The sequence below is a fragment of the Coregonus lavaretus genome (assembly GCF_964263955.1).
Source record: "Coregonus lavaretus genome assembly, chromosome: 31".
NCBI classification, from domain to species: domain Eukaryota; kingdom Metazoa; phylum Chordata; class Actinopteri; order Salmoniformes; family Salmonidae; genus Coregonus; species Coregonus lavaretus.
Genome location: NC_140018.1, coordinates 38,664,221 through 38,683,321, shown reverse-complemented (window position 1 = coordinate 38,683,321; position 19,101 = coordinate 38,664,221). Strand labels below are relative to the sequence as shown.

At 41.0% G+C, this 19,101-nt stretch overlaps 1 protein-coding gene across 1 annotated transcript; it reads right to left on the bottom strand.

Annotated features, from left to right (window-relative positions):
- Positions 1-6,288: 6,288 nt before the first annotated feature.
- On the bottom strand, positions 6,289-13,520 carry LOC311106730 (photoreceptor outer segment membrane glycoprotein 2-like; the record flags this gene model as incomplete). Its single annotated transcript, XM_084149130.1, has 3 exons — positions 6,289-6,534; positions 11,482-11,728; positions 12,943-13,520. The coding sequence occupies 3 exons, from the start codon at positions 13,518-13,520 to the stop codon at positions 6,289-6,291; spliced, it is 1,071 nt and encodes a 356-aa protein (XP_084005256.1).
- Positions 13,521-19,101: the final 5,581 nt, after the last annotated feature.

The window sequence follows — 19,101 nt, the reverse complement described above, 5'->3', positions numbered from 1 at the left end:
GGGACATTTTTTATTTAATCCATTTTAGAATAAGGCTGTAACTTAACAAAATTTGGAAAAAGGTAAGGGTTCTGAATACTTTCCGAATGCACTGTACTTGCATGTGTAGGGTGCAGAGATGAGGTAGTCGTTCAAAAAATAATGTTAATCACTATTATTGCACGCAGAGTGAGTCCATTCAACTTATTCTGTGGCTTGTTAAGCAAGTTTTTACTCCTGAACTTATTTAGGCTTGCCATAACAAAGGGGTTGAATACTTATTGACTCAAGACATTTCAGCTTTTAAAAACATCATTCCACTTTGATATTATGGGGTATTGTGTGTGACACAAAATCTCAATTGAATCTATTTTAAAATCAGCCTGTAACACAACAAAATGTGGAAAACGTTAATACATTCTGAAGGCACTGCATCTCCCTGTGCGGCACTCGCAATTTGAATGCGCCTCAAGAGGAATATGTTTTGCTCGCATAGACTGCGAAAAGCTGAACAATTGATATTGTATTTTACTATGGGTGTGCCGAGTAGTCGGACAAAATGAGTATTGTAACGGATATGGACAATTTTCTGGATACGATTATTATCAGAGTATTTTTTGTAATTATCTGTGATTGGAAAAAAAGTTAATTTCAGGTGCCAGCACGGATCTTTCTCATTTTTATAATGTGCAAGGTTCTACGTGGTCTAAATAACTCAACTAACTGTCTGTAGGGCGAGCTGTATGTAGATCCTGCTGTTATGATTGGATAGAGTGCTGTATTCCTCAGTCCACTCTCCTTATAATTTCACCAATCAGTTTTTGTTTCATGTTTTCATTCTCATCATTTAGATTGCTGCTGCCTGCTACTATGATAAATCAAATGGCGAGGACATTTGTCAATGTGCATAATATCTAACAAGCGGGGCAAAGGTAGGGAAAAAAGGTGAAACGCTGATGCGCATTCTGACTGAGTAACAGCAAACTTGGCTGCCTGCTGCAAGTTGAGGGCACACACACAGACACACACCCCTCCACGCGCTGCTTCTATTCTGCAGGTGTTTTGCAGTGAGAATGTGCAGGGAAGTATTTTGCCTAAATCTATTTAGGCATATTAAAACACCAGTTTTTTCCAATCACGAGTATCATCTGATCGGATTATTATCTGTCAATTATGATTGCGATTACGATTATGGCCATGTCGGCACACCCCTATATTCTACTGTGGGGGTTGTCTGATTTTGCTGTTGCTAACTTTTGTTGTTGGCTGTGGAAAATGTAATCTGGACAACAATTAGATAATTCAAATAACCAAAGGTACCGGGTCTTAGCTCCGCCTGGCTCTCATTTGGATAATAGGTGCCGGGTCTCGGGCCCAGCCCAATTTAACCACTGGTTATAATGCACACTCACACACAATGGCCTGTTTTATTGTCATGTGGTAGTTAGACACATTTTGGTAAGCTAGTTAGCTAGCTGGCTGCAGCATCAATGGATGTCTAGCCAGTTAGCTTTCTAGCTAGCTAGCTAGTTTACTCATTGGAAAACAATATTTATGCTAAGTTTAATTGCTAGCTAGCTAACTAACTAGCTAACATTCATTATACATGTGATGTGTCATCCAACAATTTATTTTCAACTCAAATTTAGCTAGCCAGTTAGCTAGCTAGTATTAGCTGTTTGAATGGCAGCCTCATCACATTGATTGGGAATTCTCCGACTACAGCTAGGTAACTAGCCAGGGCCTCATTTTACAGAACCTTCGTAGCATTAAGATCATCGTTAGAACCGCCTTACAATGAATCTTTAGTAGCTGAGGTGTTTCCAAGAGTATTCGTTAGTAACATGGCTCTTCAAAACCTTTGCGCAGCCAAAGTGCATTGTTAGATGATCTTTTGCCCTTCCACGTTACTTTATTCACAGATCTCTGCTAAACATAGAATCAAGATGTTTAGGCTATCTGTCTGACTGTGACTGCCGATAACTTCAGAACGAAGTTGACTACCAATTCAATTATTTGCAATTGTTACAAACAAGTGAATGATAAAATGATGATTCAAGTGAAAACTGAGGTGACTGCATTATTTATTTAACCTTTATTTTAACAGGGAAGACATATTAAAAGCTGCATAGGCTACATGGGCCTAAGCTATAGTATATAGGCTGTTTCAGTCATATTGAAATCAATTTCATGTTCAATTAATTGAGTTCTATTTTGCGACTAGACTGCTGTCTGTAATTTCTGCTTCAATGTGTTTCATGATGTGTGACAACATCTGCGCAATGATGTGCCCAATCTGTGATTTAGTGCATTATTATTGGTAAGCATAATAAGCTATCTCAATAGCCTATTTGCAGCCATAGGTGGTGGTAATATCTCTCTAAGACCTGATCCGTCTTCAGTGTTGTGGAATAATTCTAATGTTAAGGTAAGATTTGAATGGAGAAAACTGATCCGAGAGTAGCACTGCTTTTCTTTCGATCCTATCAGTATCAACACATGGTCTAATGACGCACTTAGCAAACGTTCTCTCTATGTGCTTGTTTGGAAACACATTAAAAAAGTTGGCTCATAAATAACTGTGCATCTGGTACGATCATCGTAATGCTTAAATGTGCACTATGCAGAAATCGCTCCTCCATTACCTGGTTGCAAAATTCTAATAGTTCACTTAATTTCAGTTTATGTGACAAAACAAGCAAGTATAGTATAGAGCAGGGTTCTTCAATTCCGGTCCTGGAGGGCCGAAACACTTCTGTTTTTTATTTCTACCTGGTAGATAATTGCACTCACCTGGTGTCCCAGGTCTGAATTAGCCCCTGATTAGAAGGAGAGGATGAAAAACAGAGGTGTTTCGGCCCTCCAGGACCGGAATTGAAGAACCCTGGTATAGAGAATCATTGTACCATCTAAACCAATGTGAAATATATTTTCCATAACCAAAAATATTGTATTTTCAGCTGTTTAAAGCTGGTGTACAAAAACAAAAGTAAAACACGCAAAAACTAAACTTAGGAACGAGAAGCATAGAAATAGCACATATAAAACAGATCTACCGCTTCTTAAACTTGAAGAAAAATAGAAATAATATTGTAGAAGTTACTGAAATTGAAAAACTAACACGTTTGATAACTCGTTAACACAAAAAAAGTAATCTGAGTACTCTAACGCGTTACCCCCAACACTGGTAATGAGTGACAGTGTGAATGTTTGAGTGTACCTGATGAGACTGCTAGTGGTTGTGGGTGCCCAGATGTCTGAGAAGGCTTTCAAGGTCAACAGACATTGCAGATGTCTGAGAAGAAGGCTTTCAAGGTCAACAGACACTGCAGATGTCTGAGAAGAAGGCTTTCAAGGTCAGCAGACACTGCAGATGTCTGAGCAGAAGGCTTTCAAGGTCAACAGACACTGCAGATGTCTGAGCAGAAGGCTTTCAAGGTCAACAGACACTGCATGGAGGAGTTCATGTAGCATGTGTTCCTGAGGTTTGGTAACCTGGGATGGAAATGGGTGGTCCAAAATGTTTGTTTTTTTGAATCTCAAAGTCCTTATATGGCCCTCGAATAATGACAAATACTTTACTCAGCAAGTTCACTCCCACTAAGGCCAGATTTGAGTCTAGAAGACCATTGTGTGAACAACCGTCATTTAGGATGTAACCACTAGCATTATGAATACTATGCATTTGATCTCTCTTACAAAATATAATTGCAGTTACAGTGCAGTACATTGTGGTTATATTGCAGTCATACCACAATTAATGCGTCCAATATAGCCCTGTTACTTTAGCTTCACAACTGCAATACATTTTTGTAGGTCTGATTTCTGCATCAAAAAAGCGTCTCTGAGCTGAATGGTGCCTCTGGTGGTAGTAGGTCTGGGGTCCTGCTTCCGTTGGGCCTACTGTAAATCAGTGCCATTTGACAGGTTAGTAATTGGATGCGGGGTCCTATAGTGCCTTCAGAAAGTCACCTGTGATCCCGGCACCTATGATCCAAATGAGAGCCAGGCGGAGCTGAGATCTGGCACCTTTGGTTATTTGAATGATCTAATGAAAACATTTTGTCCAGATTGTATTTTCTGCCGCCAACAACACAAGTAAGCAACAGCAAAATCAGACAACCGCATAGTAGAATAGTTTACCTATTCAATTGTTCAGCCTTTCGTATTCTATGCGAGGAGAAAATTTACCTCTCGAGGCGCTTTTAAATTGCGAGTGCCACATAGGTAGATACAGTGCCTTCAGAAAGTATTCACACCCCTTGACTATTTCCACATTTTGTTGTGTTACAGCGTGAATTTAAAATGTATTGAATTTAGATATTGTGTCACTGGCCTACACACAATACCCCATAACGTCAAAGTGGAATTATGTTTTTTGACATTTTTACAAATTAATAAAAAATGAAAAGCTGAAATGTCTTGAGTCAATAAGTATTCAACCCCTTTGTTATTTATGGCAAGCCTAAATAAGTTCAGGAATAAAAACTTTCTTAACAAGTCACATAATAAGTTGCATGGACTTACTCTGTGTGCAATAATAGTGTTTAACATGATTTGTTAATTACTACCTCATCTCTGTACCCCACACATACAATTATCTGTTAGGTCCCTGATTTGAACAGTGAATTTCAAACACAGATTCAACCACAAAGACCAGGGAGGTTTTCCAATGCCTCGCAAAGACGGGCACCTATTGGTAGTTGGGTAAAAATAAAATAAAAAGCAGACATTGAATACCCCTTTGAGCATGGTGAAGTTATTCATTACACTTTGGATGGTGTATTAATGCACCCAGTTACTACAAAGATATGAGGCCATTGGTGACTTAAAAACAGTTACAGAGTTTAATGGCTGTGATAGGAGAACACTGAGGATTGATCAACAACATTGTAGTTACTCCACAATACTAACCTAATTGATATTGTGAAATGAAGGAAGCTGTACAGAAAAAACGTTTTGTCCTGAATACAAAGTGTTATGTTTGGGACAAATCCAGTACAACACATTACTGAGTACCACTCTCCATATTTTCAAGCATAGTGGTGGCTGCATCATGTTATGAGTATGCTCATAATCGTTTGGGGAGTTTTTCAGGATAAAAAAGACATGGAATGGCGCTAAGCACAGGCAAAATCCTAGAGGAAAACCTGGTTCAGTCTGCTTTCCACCAGATATTGGGAGATTAATTCACCTTTCAGCAGGACTATCACCTAAAACATGACAAATATACACTGGAGTTGCTTACCAAGAAGACAGCAAATGTTTCTGAGTGGCAGAGTTACAGTTTTAAATTAAATCTGCTTGAAAATCTATGGCAAGACCTGAAAATGTCAGTATAGCAATGATCAACAACCAACAAGAGCTTGAAGAATTTTTAAAAGAACAATGTGCCAATGTTGCACAATCCAGGTATGGAAAGCTCTTAGAGACTTACTCAGAAAGACTCACAGCTGTAATCGACGTCAAAGGTTATTCTAACACTCAGGGGGTTGAATACTTATCTAATCAAGATATATTAGTGTTTTATTTTTCATTTATTTGTTTACAAAGTAAAAACTTTGACATTAAAGAGTATTATTTTGTGTAGATCGTTGACCAAAAATGACAATTAAATCAATTTTAATCCCACTTTGTAAAACAACAAAATGTGGAAAAAGTAAAGGAGTGTGAATACTTTCTTGCATCTTCAAAAGTTATACACAGGAGATTGAGTTGAAGAAACTGTAGAAGGCAATTCAAATTTGCTGTTTCCATTTCCTTTTATACAATTTGTTAAAGTTTATGTCCATCACTTTTTTGGCATAATTGTTGCCCATAACATGTGGCCCATTATATGACATTATATTGCAATCAGACTGTACCATGTCTGCAATGTCTATGGGGTTGTACAACTGGGTTTTACACTTATTTGACCTCATTTCACTTTGCCCTGCTCCCCTTCAGCTTAATGGAATGCCCCACCAGACAGTTGAGTATGCCACAAGGACAGAGTTGCAGCCAGTTCATATTCTTCAACTGAGATCTCTTTTGTCAGTTTAGATGATGCAGGTGCTGCAATATCATGTGATAAAGCAGGTCATTTTCATCGCACGCTCTATATCGGCTGTCCTTGATCCTGTTGTTGTGTCTTTGTGGTGAACTGCTGCACTCCCGTTACACTCCCTCTCACCTTTGATCCCTCAGTTCACAGCTGTCGTACGTTTAATTTGGTGACAGATATGCCATCCAAAAGGCTTACACCTGGTGATGATGGGACTTGATGCCCATTTGCGTGCCTCAGCCGTGGCCAAGGGATGCTGCACTGTGCTATCTAGCCACAGGGATCTGGCGAGTGGGCACCTCTTGCTGAGCCGTACTTGGAACGTCGATGTTAGGATCATCGTCCACCTGGTAGCACTTGCCCAGGTTCTTGATGATTTTGAAGTTAGAGCGGGCTGTCTCGGCGATGCTGTTCTCCAGGAGCCAGCCGTCAGACTCCAAGTCAGGGTCACCTTGCCGTAGAAGGTTCTCCATAGCTGTCTGGAGATAGCGCACGCCTGTCAGAACCCATAGCTGTTGGGGAAAATAGGAAAAAAGATGTCACTCTACCTTGTTACTACCTTGTAGCTCCACAGTTCGAGAGATTATGTAAAGAAATACAACCTTATTGATATACGGAAATGATCAGCCACTTGGAGGAAAATGGAAGTTGAATTACACTGTAGGTATTTCTTAATTTCTTTATTATTGAAAAGCCTATAATAAAGAGATCTGAATTCCCATTTTCCTACTTTATTCTAAAATGACTGGCCATCTACTCTGCTTTCCTGCCTCCTCCCTTTTCTCCCCCTCCATGTTCTGTGGGGCTTATCAGCTTCTTTTTGAGGGAGGCCACAACCCTCTGACACCACTCCTCCAGGCCAGGTTAGACACTTGAGAAAGGAAGAGCGGTGGCATAATGCCCCGCGTCCCCACTCCAGATGCCCCTGGGCACTACTGTATCCTCCCCTCCTCTTCCATTGGGAAGAGGATTAGGCAGACCCTTTGAGCCAGTCAGTGTCTTTCCTTTTGGTGGATATAGAGGAACATTCTCTTAGGAACTTTGCTCATCATCCTCTGGAACAGCTTCTGCTGTACAGGTGGTAAATACTTAATTGTCTGTGCTAATAACTTCATTGAAAACTTTAGCATGTACAGTGAGTGAAAAAAGTATTTGATCCCCTGCTGATTTTGTACGTTTGGCCACTGATAAAGACATGATCAGTCTATAATTTTAATGGTAGGTGTATTTGAACAGTGAGAGACAGAATAACAACAACAAAATCCAGAAAAAAACGTATGTCAAAAAAGCATTTTAATGAGGGAAATAAGTATTTGACCCCTCTGCAAAACATGACTTAGAACTTGGTGGCAAAACCCTTGTTGGCAATCACAGAGGTCAGACGTTTCTTCGCCACCAGGTTTGCACACATCTCAGGAGGGATTTTGTTCCAGTCCTCTTTGCAGATCTTCTCCAAGTCATTAAGGTTTCGAGGCTGACGTTTGGCAACTCGAACCTTCAGCTCCCTCCACAGATTTTCTATGGGATTAAGGTCTGGAGACTGGTTAGCCACTCCAGGACCTTAATGTGCTTCTTCTTGAGCCACTCCTTTGTTGCCTTGGCCGTGTGTTTTGGGTCATTGTCATGCTGGAATACCCATCCACGACCCATTTTCAATGCCCTGGCTGAGGGAAGGAGGTTCTCACCCAAGATTTGACGGTACATGGCCCCGTCCATCGTCCTTTTGATGCTGTGAAGTTGTCCTGTCCCCTTAGCAGAAAAACACCCCCAAAGCATAATGTTTCCACCTCCATGTTTGACGGTGGGGATGGTGTTCTTGGGGTCATAGGCAGCATTCCTCCTCCTCCAAACACGGCGAGTTGAGTTGTTGCCAAAGAGCTCGATTTTGGTCTCATCTGACCACAACACTTTCACCCAGTTCTCCTCTGAATCATTCAGATGTTCATTGGCAAACTTCAGACGGCCCTGTATATGTGCTTTCTTGAGCAGGGGGACCTTGCGGGTGCTGCAGGATTTCAGTCCTTCACGGCGTAGTGTGTTACCTAATGTTTTCTTGGTGACTATGGTCCCCGCTGCCTTGAGATCATTGACAAGATCCTCCTAGGTAGTTCTGGGCTGATTCCTCACCATTCTCATGATCATTGCTACTCCACGAGGTGAGATCTTGCATGGAGCCCCAGGCCGAGGGAGATTGACAGTCTTTTGTGTTTCTTCCATTTGCGAATAATTGCACCAACTGTTGTCACCTTCTCACCAAGCTGCTTGGCGATGGTGTTGTAGCCCATTCCAGCCTTGTGTAGGTCTACAATCTTGTCCCTGACATCCTTGGAGAGCTCTTTGGTCTTGGCCATGGTAGAGAGTTTGGAATCTGATTGATTGATTGCTTCTGTGGACAGGTGTCTTTTATACAGGTAACAAACTGAGATTAGGAGCACTCCCTTTAAGAGTGTGCTCCTAATCTCAGCTCGTTACCTGTATAAAAGACACCTGGGAGCCAGAAATCTTTCTGATTGAGAGGGGGTCAAATACTGATTTCCCTCATTAAAATGCAAATCAATTTATAACATTTTTGACATGCGTTTTTCTGGATTATTTTGTTGTTATTCTGTCTCTCACTGTTCAAATAAACCTACCATTAAAATTATAGACTGATCATTTCTTTGTCAGTGGGCAAACGTACAAAATCAGCAGGGTATCAAATACTTTTTTCCCTCACTGTATCTGGATCAAATGCATTTTTGCAATGCACTTGTGTAGACAATAATTCCTTTGCTTGCAACAAGGACAGCGCCAAGTATTCAAGTTTTTGTCATAAAATAACATGACTCTGCCCAACCTAGAGTAATATGAGGTGCTTGGTTTCAATATTGATGAAAGGATTTATGATTAAGTCGTCTCCAAAAAAAAAACTCTTTACTCAATGGGGCCCCCTCTGATTCAGAGGGTTTGGGTAAAATGTGGAAGACATTTTTCAGTTGAATGCATTCAGTTGTACAACTGACTACAGTAACAGTCAAAGGTTTGGACACACCTACTCATTCCAGGGTTTTTCTTATTTATTTTTACTATTTTCTACATTGTAGAATAATAGTTAAGACATCAAAACTATGAAATAACACATATGGAAACATGTATTAACCAAGAAAGTGTTAAACAAATCAAAATATATTTTATATTTGAGATTCTTCAAATAGCCACCCATGCACACTCTTGGCATTCTCTCAACCGGCTTCACCTGGAATGCTTTTCCAACAGTCTTGAAGGAGTTCCCACATATACTGAGCACTTGTTGGCTGCTTTTCCTTCACTCAGCCGTCCGACTCATCCCAAACCATCTCAATTGGGTTGAGGTTGGGGGATTGTGGAGGCCAGGTCATCTGATGCAGCACTCCATCACTCTCCTTCTTGGTAAAATAGCCCGTACACAGCCTGGAGGTGTGTTGGGTCATTGTCCTGTTGAAAAACAAATGATAGTCCCACTAAACCCAAACCAGATGGGATGGCGTATCACTGCAGAATGCTGTGGTAGCCATGCTGGTTAAGTGTGCCTTGAATTCTAAATAAATCACAGACAGTGTCACCAGCAAAGCACCCCCACACCATAACACCTCCTGCTCCATGCTTTACAGTGGGAAATATACATGCAGAGATCATCCGTTCACCCACACCACATCCCACAAAGCCACGGCGGTTGGAACCAAAAATCTCCAATTTGGAGACCAGACCAAAGGACACATTTCCACCGGTCTAATGTCCATTGCTCGTGTTTCTTGGCCCTAGCAAGTCTCTTCTTGTTATTGGTGTCCTTTATTAGTGTTTTCTTTGCAGCAATTCGACCATGGGCCTGATTCACACAGTCTCCTCTGAACAGTTGATGTTGAGATGTGTCTGTTACTTGAACTATTTAAAGCAATTATTTGGGCTGCAATTTCTGAGGCTGGTAACTCTAATTAACTTATCCTCTGCAGCAGAGGTAACTCTGGGTCTTCCATTCCTGTGGTGGTCCTCATGAGAGCCAGTTTCATCATAGCGCTTGATGGTTCTTTCGACTGCACTTGAAGAAACGTTCAAAGTTCTCTAAATGTTCCGCATTGACTGACCTTCATGTCTTAAAGTATTGATGGACTGTTTCTCTTTGCTTATTTGAGCTGTTCTTGCCATAATATGGACTTTGTCTTTTGCCAAATAGGACTCTCTTCTGTATATCCTCCTACCTCAAATGCATTAAGAAGGAAATAAATTCCACAAATTAACTTTTAAGAAGGCACACCTGTTAATTTAAATGCATTCCTGGTGACTATCTCATGAAGCTGGTTGAGAGAATGCCAAGAGTGTGCAAAGCTGTCATCAAGGCAATGGGTGGCTAATTGAAGAATCTTTAATATAAAATATATTTTGATTTGTTTAACACTTTTTTGGTTACTACATGATTCCATATGTGTTATTTCATAGTTTTGATGTCTTCACTATTATTCTACAATGTAAAAAATAGTAAAAAGAAAGACAAACCCTTGAATGAGGAGGTGTGTCCACATTTTTGACTGGTATTGTAGGTATCCCCCTTTCTCTTTTCCTTTTTCTGTCTCAGACACCCCTGCCTTTAAGTAACAACATTGCTTTTCTTGCACTAACACTCACACTTTTCTTACTAGCACTGACTTTGCTGATAGGTAGTTTGTTGAGGAAAAATGTACTTTCTATGACTGTGATATGTAGTTGCCTCACCATCTACCTTAAGATGAATGCACTAACTGTAAATCGCTCTGTATAAGAGTGACTAAAATGTAAATGTAATCTTGTAGGAGTCCATCACCATTTCTTTGTTGGTCTCCATCGCACTCAGGGATATTTCTGTGACGTTGGCCTTTAAACCAAATTGCCTCTTGTCACCTGGAAGGAGATGCCGACACGCTGCCCTAAAATGGAGGGGGTGGATGGCAGCCTCCCTCCACCGGACAACGACGGCCTCCTCCCATGGCTCTCGTTAGGGTAGCGTTCCTTCTCGGAGGCTGTACTGTCTTTTGTGACTGTTATCTCTAAGGTGATCAACCCCTGCCCAATTTGGTCTTGGAATTGGGAGAGTGGCACCTCCCTGGAGACGGGGTACACCAATTGTATTGCCCTCAGGGAAATATCCTCTGCCACAGTCAGGTCACTGGACTGGAATATCTGGGTGTCCTCCTGAACTATTACGACAAGGCCTTTGTCGGGCCTGTAATAATTAGGTGCACCCCATCTCCACAATTATAGTTATCATAAACCAATATATCATGTGATGGCAGCAATGACCTAATTCTTAATACATTGATATTCTCCTCAAACTACCCCATAATTATATCACCATCATGTACCATGTAATGTCAAAGTAAATACTGAATGTAAAATAAAGGGTATGTCAACCCATAGTGGCTTTTTCCAAGTAAAGGACAAGAAGCGAGCATAGGATAAGTAAAACCAACCTCGAACAACCAGATGATGAGCACGGTAAAGCCGATGGACAGCATGATGTTGGTGTAATGATCCAGCAGGACCTGGCGGCAGCCCCTCGTCCACAGGTTGCGCTCATCCGTCTTCCAATCATAGTTGTAATGGGCGGAGTTGTTGGTGACCTGTGTCTGGATGCAGGGTCGTGGAGAGAATGTGTTACAGCAGCTAAAAGGCACCCCATCCATCAGGTACTTGCCATCCACGTTACTCCTCAAATGACTGCAGGAGAGAGAGAAAGAAAGAGAGAGATGTCTTTTAAGCCATTATGCTGAGTCATATTTGGCATAATCTCTCTTGCTAAAGAATCTAAGCAGAAACATCCCACAGGGCACAGACTGGTTGAATCAACGTTGTTTCCACGTCATTTCAATGAAATTACGTTGACCCAAAGTGGAATAAACGTTGAATTGACGTCTGTGCCCAGTGGGATAGACCTATGACTTTACTGATGCTTTACTTTTTCTCATCCATTTAAACCCAACCTATTAACCCCCAGCATCATATTGGCATCCTTAATGAATAAATGAAGGAAACTGTCCATCTTAGTGTGCCCCTTCCCAAACCAGAGACAGGTAAGAGCCATATGTTTGCCCCGCTCTTTAGGAGGTTACTTGTAAGGTTAGGAGATTAGGCTAGAAGGTTACTCAGGAGGTAAACATTACGAAGGTTGGCTGTTTGGTAAAGGTAGATGAATGGACTTCCATCACTATTTTAAATGTTACTTATGCTTGAAATTTGTTTGTATTTAAGTCACTATGCAATATATCAGAAATTGTGAAATCTCTAATACTTTGGGTTTTGTATGACAATGCATCATTGTCAAGTTGAAAATCATGAGACAAAATATTATCGGATACAAGACCTAATATTAAAAGAGACGCATTATTCAACATACCTGCCGGGCAAGGTCATTTCCTGTCAAAGTGACCTCCTGACCCCGACAGAATGAATCTCTGTCTCGTAACCTTTGACCTCACCCTTTTCAGTCGATACAATGTTGCTGCTTAATGGTTTGACTGAGCAGCTTAAGGATGAGGATTGGTGTATTGGTTTTGGAAGCAGGTAGCATCTGCTTCCAGTATTGTTCACTATAAGTTTGTTAGTATGTATTTTGTCAGTCTTACGAGGCACAAAGATGGCCCATTTTGTTGTGGTTATTCACAGGTTCAATTTACTTGATTAAGTACCCAACAGATTCTGACAGTAATGGAGGTTGGAATTAAGTTCAACAAGGTTAGTTAAGTTCTTACATAAAGTGTGTATCATTTGGGAAGAACACTGTATAATTTGGGTGCACTCTGGCCCTGTCAACAGGGTAGACTGTGGCCCTGATGGCTGGGTAGACTGTAGCCCTGTTGGCTGGGTAGACTGTGGCCCTGATGGCTGGGTAGACTGTGCTCCTGTTGGTGATATACTGTAGTCCTTGCACTTACTCTGTTACTTCACTGTCGGTCATGTCCAACCAGCGGTTGTTGATCCATTGGACATGGAACCAATCGCGGAAACCGGCGTTTCCGCAACACTGGAATTGGATCTGCAACAAATCCACGGTGCGCTTCAAATAGCATCGTCCCGGAGTGCCTGTGTCCTTGTAGTAGAGCATGGCGTTGCGCAATCCCAGAAACAGTGACTCCTCCAGTTCGTTACGCATGCTGTAGCACATGAGCGCGCCCACCAGGATGCAGAAGGTAAAGAAGAAGGTGCACACAATGTATGGTAGCATCAGCAGCTTCCATCGCAGGAACTTGGTGGTGTCAACGCAATCGTAGCAGATCTTGCCTCCCACAAAGTTGATGGCACAGGCCACCAGGCCTGTGGCGATGAGCATGTCGGGCACGGAATGGACATCAGCGGACATAAGCTCCTTCCGTTTCTGGATCTCCACTTTCAGGAAGAGGCCCAGGCTGAAGAGGATGATGCCCGTTACCACAGAGATCCAGTTGAGGACCCACAACACCTGGGCTAGCTTGCCTCGAGTGGTCTTGGTGAATGTCACCTTTAAGACCGCCATTTTTTTTGTATTTTCTGTGTCTATGTGTCCTGTCAAAGTCTTCCCTTCTCATCCAGAAGAAGGGGGGGGGAGAGGTGATTTCTGGAAAGGGCTGTCTGTGGGCCAGTGGGGAAGAGGGAGGGGTGGGGGAAGTAGAAAAGTGCAGAGTTATTTTCTGGAGGACCTCATAAGCAGCTTAGCTGAGGTATTTCTGTACTCTTGGCTGGTGGCCTTAGCCACGAAAGACAGCCGGTCATGAGAGCAAAAAAAAATATTTTAAAATTACCATCGTATCACTAATAGACCTAATAACATTAATTTGGAATCCAATACAGCAGACAATATGCTTAAAAGGAACACTTCTGTTGAAGTTTGGCAATAGTATTTCACCTTTTGACCCCACACTACTTTGACCCCATTGTTCTTTGACAAGCAATAACCTATATTTGAATAATATTGAAATGTAGTAGAACTAAACAAAGGGATCATGAGTGATGGTTATGCATTTTAATCCTTTAAGACTTGTAGAGGCTGAAATGTGTTCTGTTGTAGTAACTTGGTGCTACTTGGTGGTGTAGTGGAGGGTAAACGCAGGTAAACGCCGTTTACGCACCTTTTTTATTTTGCGTGAGAGTTTATCCACTTTTGCGGGAAAATACATTGAAAGTATAGGGAGCGTAACTTTATTCTCCGCGAACGGTGATCAGCATTTACCCACCTATTTTTTTACCACTACATCACTGGTGCTACTGCTATGGTAGGCTTTAGTAATTTGTTATTCAGTCCCATAACTAAGACTAATGACAAATCCAAGGTGGAATAGAAGCAGGTTATAACAACTTCATAACCCATATAACCCCAGCCACAATACATACACACAACATGTACAGTTGGAAGGATACCACTAAGTCAACAAACACTTTTACTTTGGCTTTTACCTGAAGGTTTACTTCTGCTGCATTCACATGGTTGACCGAAGGCTTTGGGACCATCTTGCTGTATTTCTTTGCATTCGGTATTCCCTTTTGCCAAATGTCATCCTCCGGGAAGGCACCGGCAGAGCAAAGGAGGTCTATCCTGACATGGAGGAGGAAGATGGAGCTCCAGACTGAACAAGAGTGGCACCCGTCTCTATTCCCTGATCCTCTCTTCCCCACAACTGTTAATCCCCTTAACATTAGTAAACACCATAATCTTAAGACTCCCCGCTTCCAACCACCTGGGCCAATCAGCATGCGTGCAGCGCTTGGTGGCTTTTTTTCTTCTCTTATCTCTGTCCTGTTAAGAGTTTGTAAGCAAAACACCCCTCTGTGATCCACCATTGACCATTGGTCAAACCTTTTCACTGATCATTTTAGCCACTAGAGCATTTTGGAAGCTGAAATGGCTTTTTTAATGTCCCACCAATGGATGTAAAAAAAAAATATATATATATATATATGGGTCTATTAGTGGTTTTGAATATGTGCATTTCTTTCATCTGTGTTTTTAGCAGTGAGCTTTAGGTATCTAGGTTTAACTGTTTGACTTCTGGTATCTGCCATGTTAACCTTAAATGATGTTGTGTACAAACAGCGGTGGCATATACGCCCTGGTATGTTATCCTCACAGTGTCTGGCCATTAATCTGTGGATACAATAACAACAACATCCCTACATCATGACAATTACCTTACCCAGTATCTCATCCTTAATCTTTACTGGGTAAACAATGTGGTAGTCTAACCTACACATGTTTTTTACCCATCCAACAATATGACCCTAATCTACTTGTTTTTTTATGACCCAAAGTAAATAAGGCTGTCAATAAATAAATAGTCAAATAAGTGGTTGTTTGAGTTTGAGTTCCATTTGTATCAGGTAGATTTTCACAGAAGGGAATAGAGAGCTTCTTAAAGCTTACATACTGCCTGTACACAGATTAACTGTGTAACCACTAGTAAGGTTATAAATTGATGCTTGACTGAGGTCATGACTTTTTGAACTGGCATCATAATTAGATTTATTTAGATTGTATCTGCCCTTACAGGCTCTTGCTCTTGGAGACCTCAGAAAGATTCCCAGAATGCAGGGATGAAATCACTTCTGATTAGTTGGTTTTGAAACAAACTACAAACACATAAAAACTAGGTGTTAATGATTTAATGATACAAAAAAAAAATCTTCATTGGCATAATCCAGCTAAACAAAGTAAAAACACACCACTGTGCAACAGTGCTTAGAATGCTTAAAACAAGTCCCATTCCTCTGATGCTGCGCAGACATTCCCCTCATACAACCCCATACCAGTGGAGGCTGCTGAGGGGAGGACGGCTCATAATAATGTCTGGAACGGACATTCAGGAATGCCATCAAACACATGGAAACCATGTGTTTGATGTATTTGATACCATTCCACTGATCCCGCTCCAGCCAACACCACAAGCCCATCCTCCCCGATTAAGGTGCCACCAACCTCCTGTGCCCCATACACCAGCAGATTCAGGGTCAAGCCAGCACCAGCCCCACTAACATTGCCTCAACATCTGTTGAGCCAACTCCCTGTATCTGCTAATAAGACATAACATTCTGCTAATTTCTGACATTGAAACAAAGCAAAAACAGTAATCATGTTGGAATCAAATCAAATCAAATAATAATAATAATAATATGCCATTTAGCAGACGCTTTTATCCAAAGCGACTTACCGTCATGTGTGCATACATTTTTACGTATGGGTGGTCCCGGGGATCGAACCCACTACCCTGGCGTTACAAGCGCCATGCTCTACCAATTGAGCTACAGAGGACCACACTACCAAATAACATTTTATTGGTCACATACACATATTTAGCAGATGTTAATGCGGGTGTAGTGAAATGCTTGTGTTCCTAGCTCCAACAGTGCAGTAGTATCTAACAATTCACAACAAAAATCTAAAAGTAAAATAATGTAATTAAGATTACATTTTAGTTCGAGCAATGTAGAAGTGGCATTGACTAAAATACAGTATATAAATATGAGATGAGTAAAGCAGTATGTAAACATTATTAAAGTGACTAGTGTTCCATTATTAAAGTGGCCAGTGATTCCAAGTCCAAGGGTTGCGTAACCGGGTGGAAGCCGGCTAGTGATGGCTTGAGATAGAAGCTGTTTTTCAGTCTCTTGGTCCCAGCTTTGATGCACCTGTACTGACCTCGCCTTCTGGATGATAGCGGGGTGAACAGGCCGTGGCTCGGGTGGTTGATGTCCTTGACAGCAGTATTTGTATTATTTAACCGTTGTCCAATATACAGGGTGAAAATGTGATGCGTGCTACTGCAAAGCCTACTTTCCCATCAGGCATTTTGACATACAATAACATTACACTATTTCTACATCTCATTCCAGCAAATACCACTTTGGATTTGCCACTGACAGAGGTCTAAAATGCTAAAGTTATAATATGCATCTGCGCTTTGTCATATTTTCACACTGCAGAGAGCATTGAAATATGAGAACTGATTCTGTAAGTGCCTTGTACTTGCTAGTTAAAACAACAATACTGATCTCACAGTGGTATCACTCAGCCTACATTATAAGCCTATTCATGAAATGTTGATAAGCAGTTTTTTTCTTTAAAGCTGCAATATGTAACTTTTGGAAGACCCTGCCAAATTCACATACAAATGTTAGTTATAGACCTGTCATTCTCATTGAAAGCAAGTCTAAAAAGCAGTAGATCTGTTCTATGTGTGTTATTTCTATGCTTCTCGTTCTTAAGTTTAGTTTTTGAGTCTTTTACTTTCGGTTTTGTACACCAGTTTCAAACAGCTGAAAAAAAAAACATGTTGGTTTATGGAAAATATATTTCATAGCGGTTTAGATTGTACAATGATTCTCTACACTATACTTGCTTGTTTTGTCACATAAACTGAAATTAGGCAAACTATTGGAATTTTAGCAACCAGGAAATGGCGGAGCGATTTCTGCATAGTGCACCTTTAAATTAGTGAGAAATAGATGTCATTGTTGTAATAGTTTGTGAGTGGGCAACATACTGTATACTATCATCTTATGGACATGTTTAATTATTTTGCCATATAAAATTAAGGAGCGGTCGAAATTTACATAATTGTTACCTGGAGGAAAATGGGGGAGGGTCATGCTTTTTCAATTTCAGTCAGGGGGAGGGTTTAGTGTTTTTTTATTTAGTCCAGGGGAGGGTCATGAAATGTGTAATAGATTAAATGTCATATTGCTCAGGGATTGAGAATTAGTTACTTATTATAGTATCTCAATGTGTTCCCGATGATGCCCCTCATCCCTGATTCTCTGCTGGGCGCGCAATATCAAGTGTGCCTAGTGTGGTCTCAATACAATTATCCATAGCCTATACTATAGGCTACAGGCCTAGGCTATACTAAGAGCATTCTTGGAGAATCACAGAGCAAAGTTATATTTCTAAGAAAATGTACTTCCTTCCCGAGTTTTTGCGGTGCTGGAATGGTGTAAAACCAGGCTACACTGCATTACACACTGCAATGGATAGGTGTTCTCAATCATGAGCTCCGGCCTGCACTGCTCTTGCTGATGTAAACCCTTTTGTGCTGCCTAACCAATGAATGTGCTGTGTATGGTGGCACTTCAGGAGGCGAGTCAAAGGCTTCTTCAGAAAATAATTTTGAATTTGTCCAAAAAATGCAATATCTGTGCGTGCGGACTAGGCCTATTGATGTCTTGTTCAGTTTGAGAGGGAGAGCGCGAAGATGAGAAGGTGGACCGGAGGTAAGCTTGCTACTGCTATAATTTATTTGAATAAAAACAAAATGTTTCGTTGCCGTACTATGAAGCAGCAGCTACAGATATGGACAGCGCATGGGTGCTGAAAGTAGGCTAATTCGAGAAGGCCTAATTCATTTAAACAATCTAGGCAGAGTTGCAAAGAAAAAGCCATATCTCAGACTGCCCATCTTTTCTTTTTATTGGCCAGTCTGAGATATGGTTTTTTCTTTGCAACTCTGCCTAGAAGGTCAGCATCCCGGAGTCGCCTCTTCACTGTTGACGTTGAGACTGGTGTTTTGCGGATACTATTTAAGGAAGCTGCCAGTTGAGGACCTGTGAGGCGTCTGTTTCTCAAACTAGACACTCTAATGTATTTGTCCTCTTGCTCAGTTGTGCACCGGGGCCTCCCACTCCTCTTTCTATTCTGGTTAGAGACAGTTTGCGCTGTTCTGTGAAGGGAGTAGTACACAGCGTTGTACGAGATCTTCATTTTCTTGGCAGTTTTTTGCATGGAATAGCCTTTATTTCTCAGAACAAGAATAGACTGACGAGTTTCAGAAGAAAGTTATTTGTTTCTGGCCATTTTGAACCTGTAATCGAACCCACAATTGCTGATGCTCCAGATACTCAACTAATCTCAAGAAGGCCAGTTTTATTGCTTCTTTAATCAGCACAACAGTTTTCATGTTAGCACAGCTGAAAACTGTATATATATATATATATATATATATATATATATATATACACACACTACCAGTCAAAGGTTTGGACACACCTACTCATTAAAGGGTTTTTCTTTGTTTTTAATATTTTCTACATTGTAGAATAATAGTGAAGACATCAAAACTATGTAATAACAC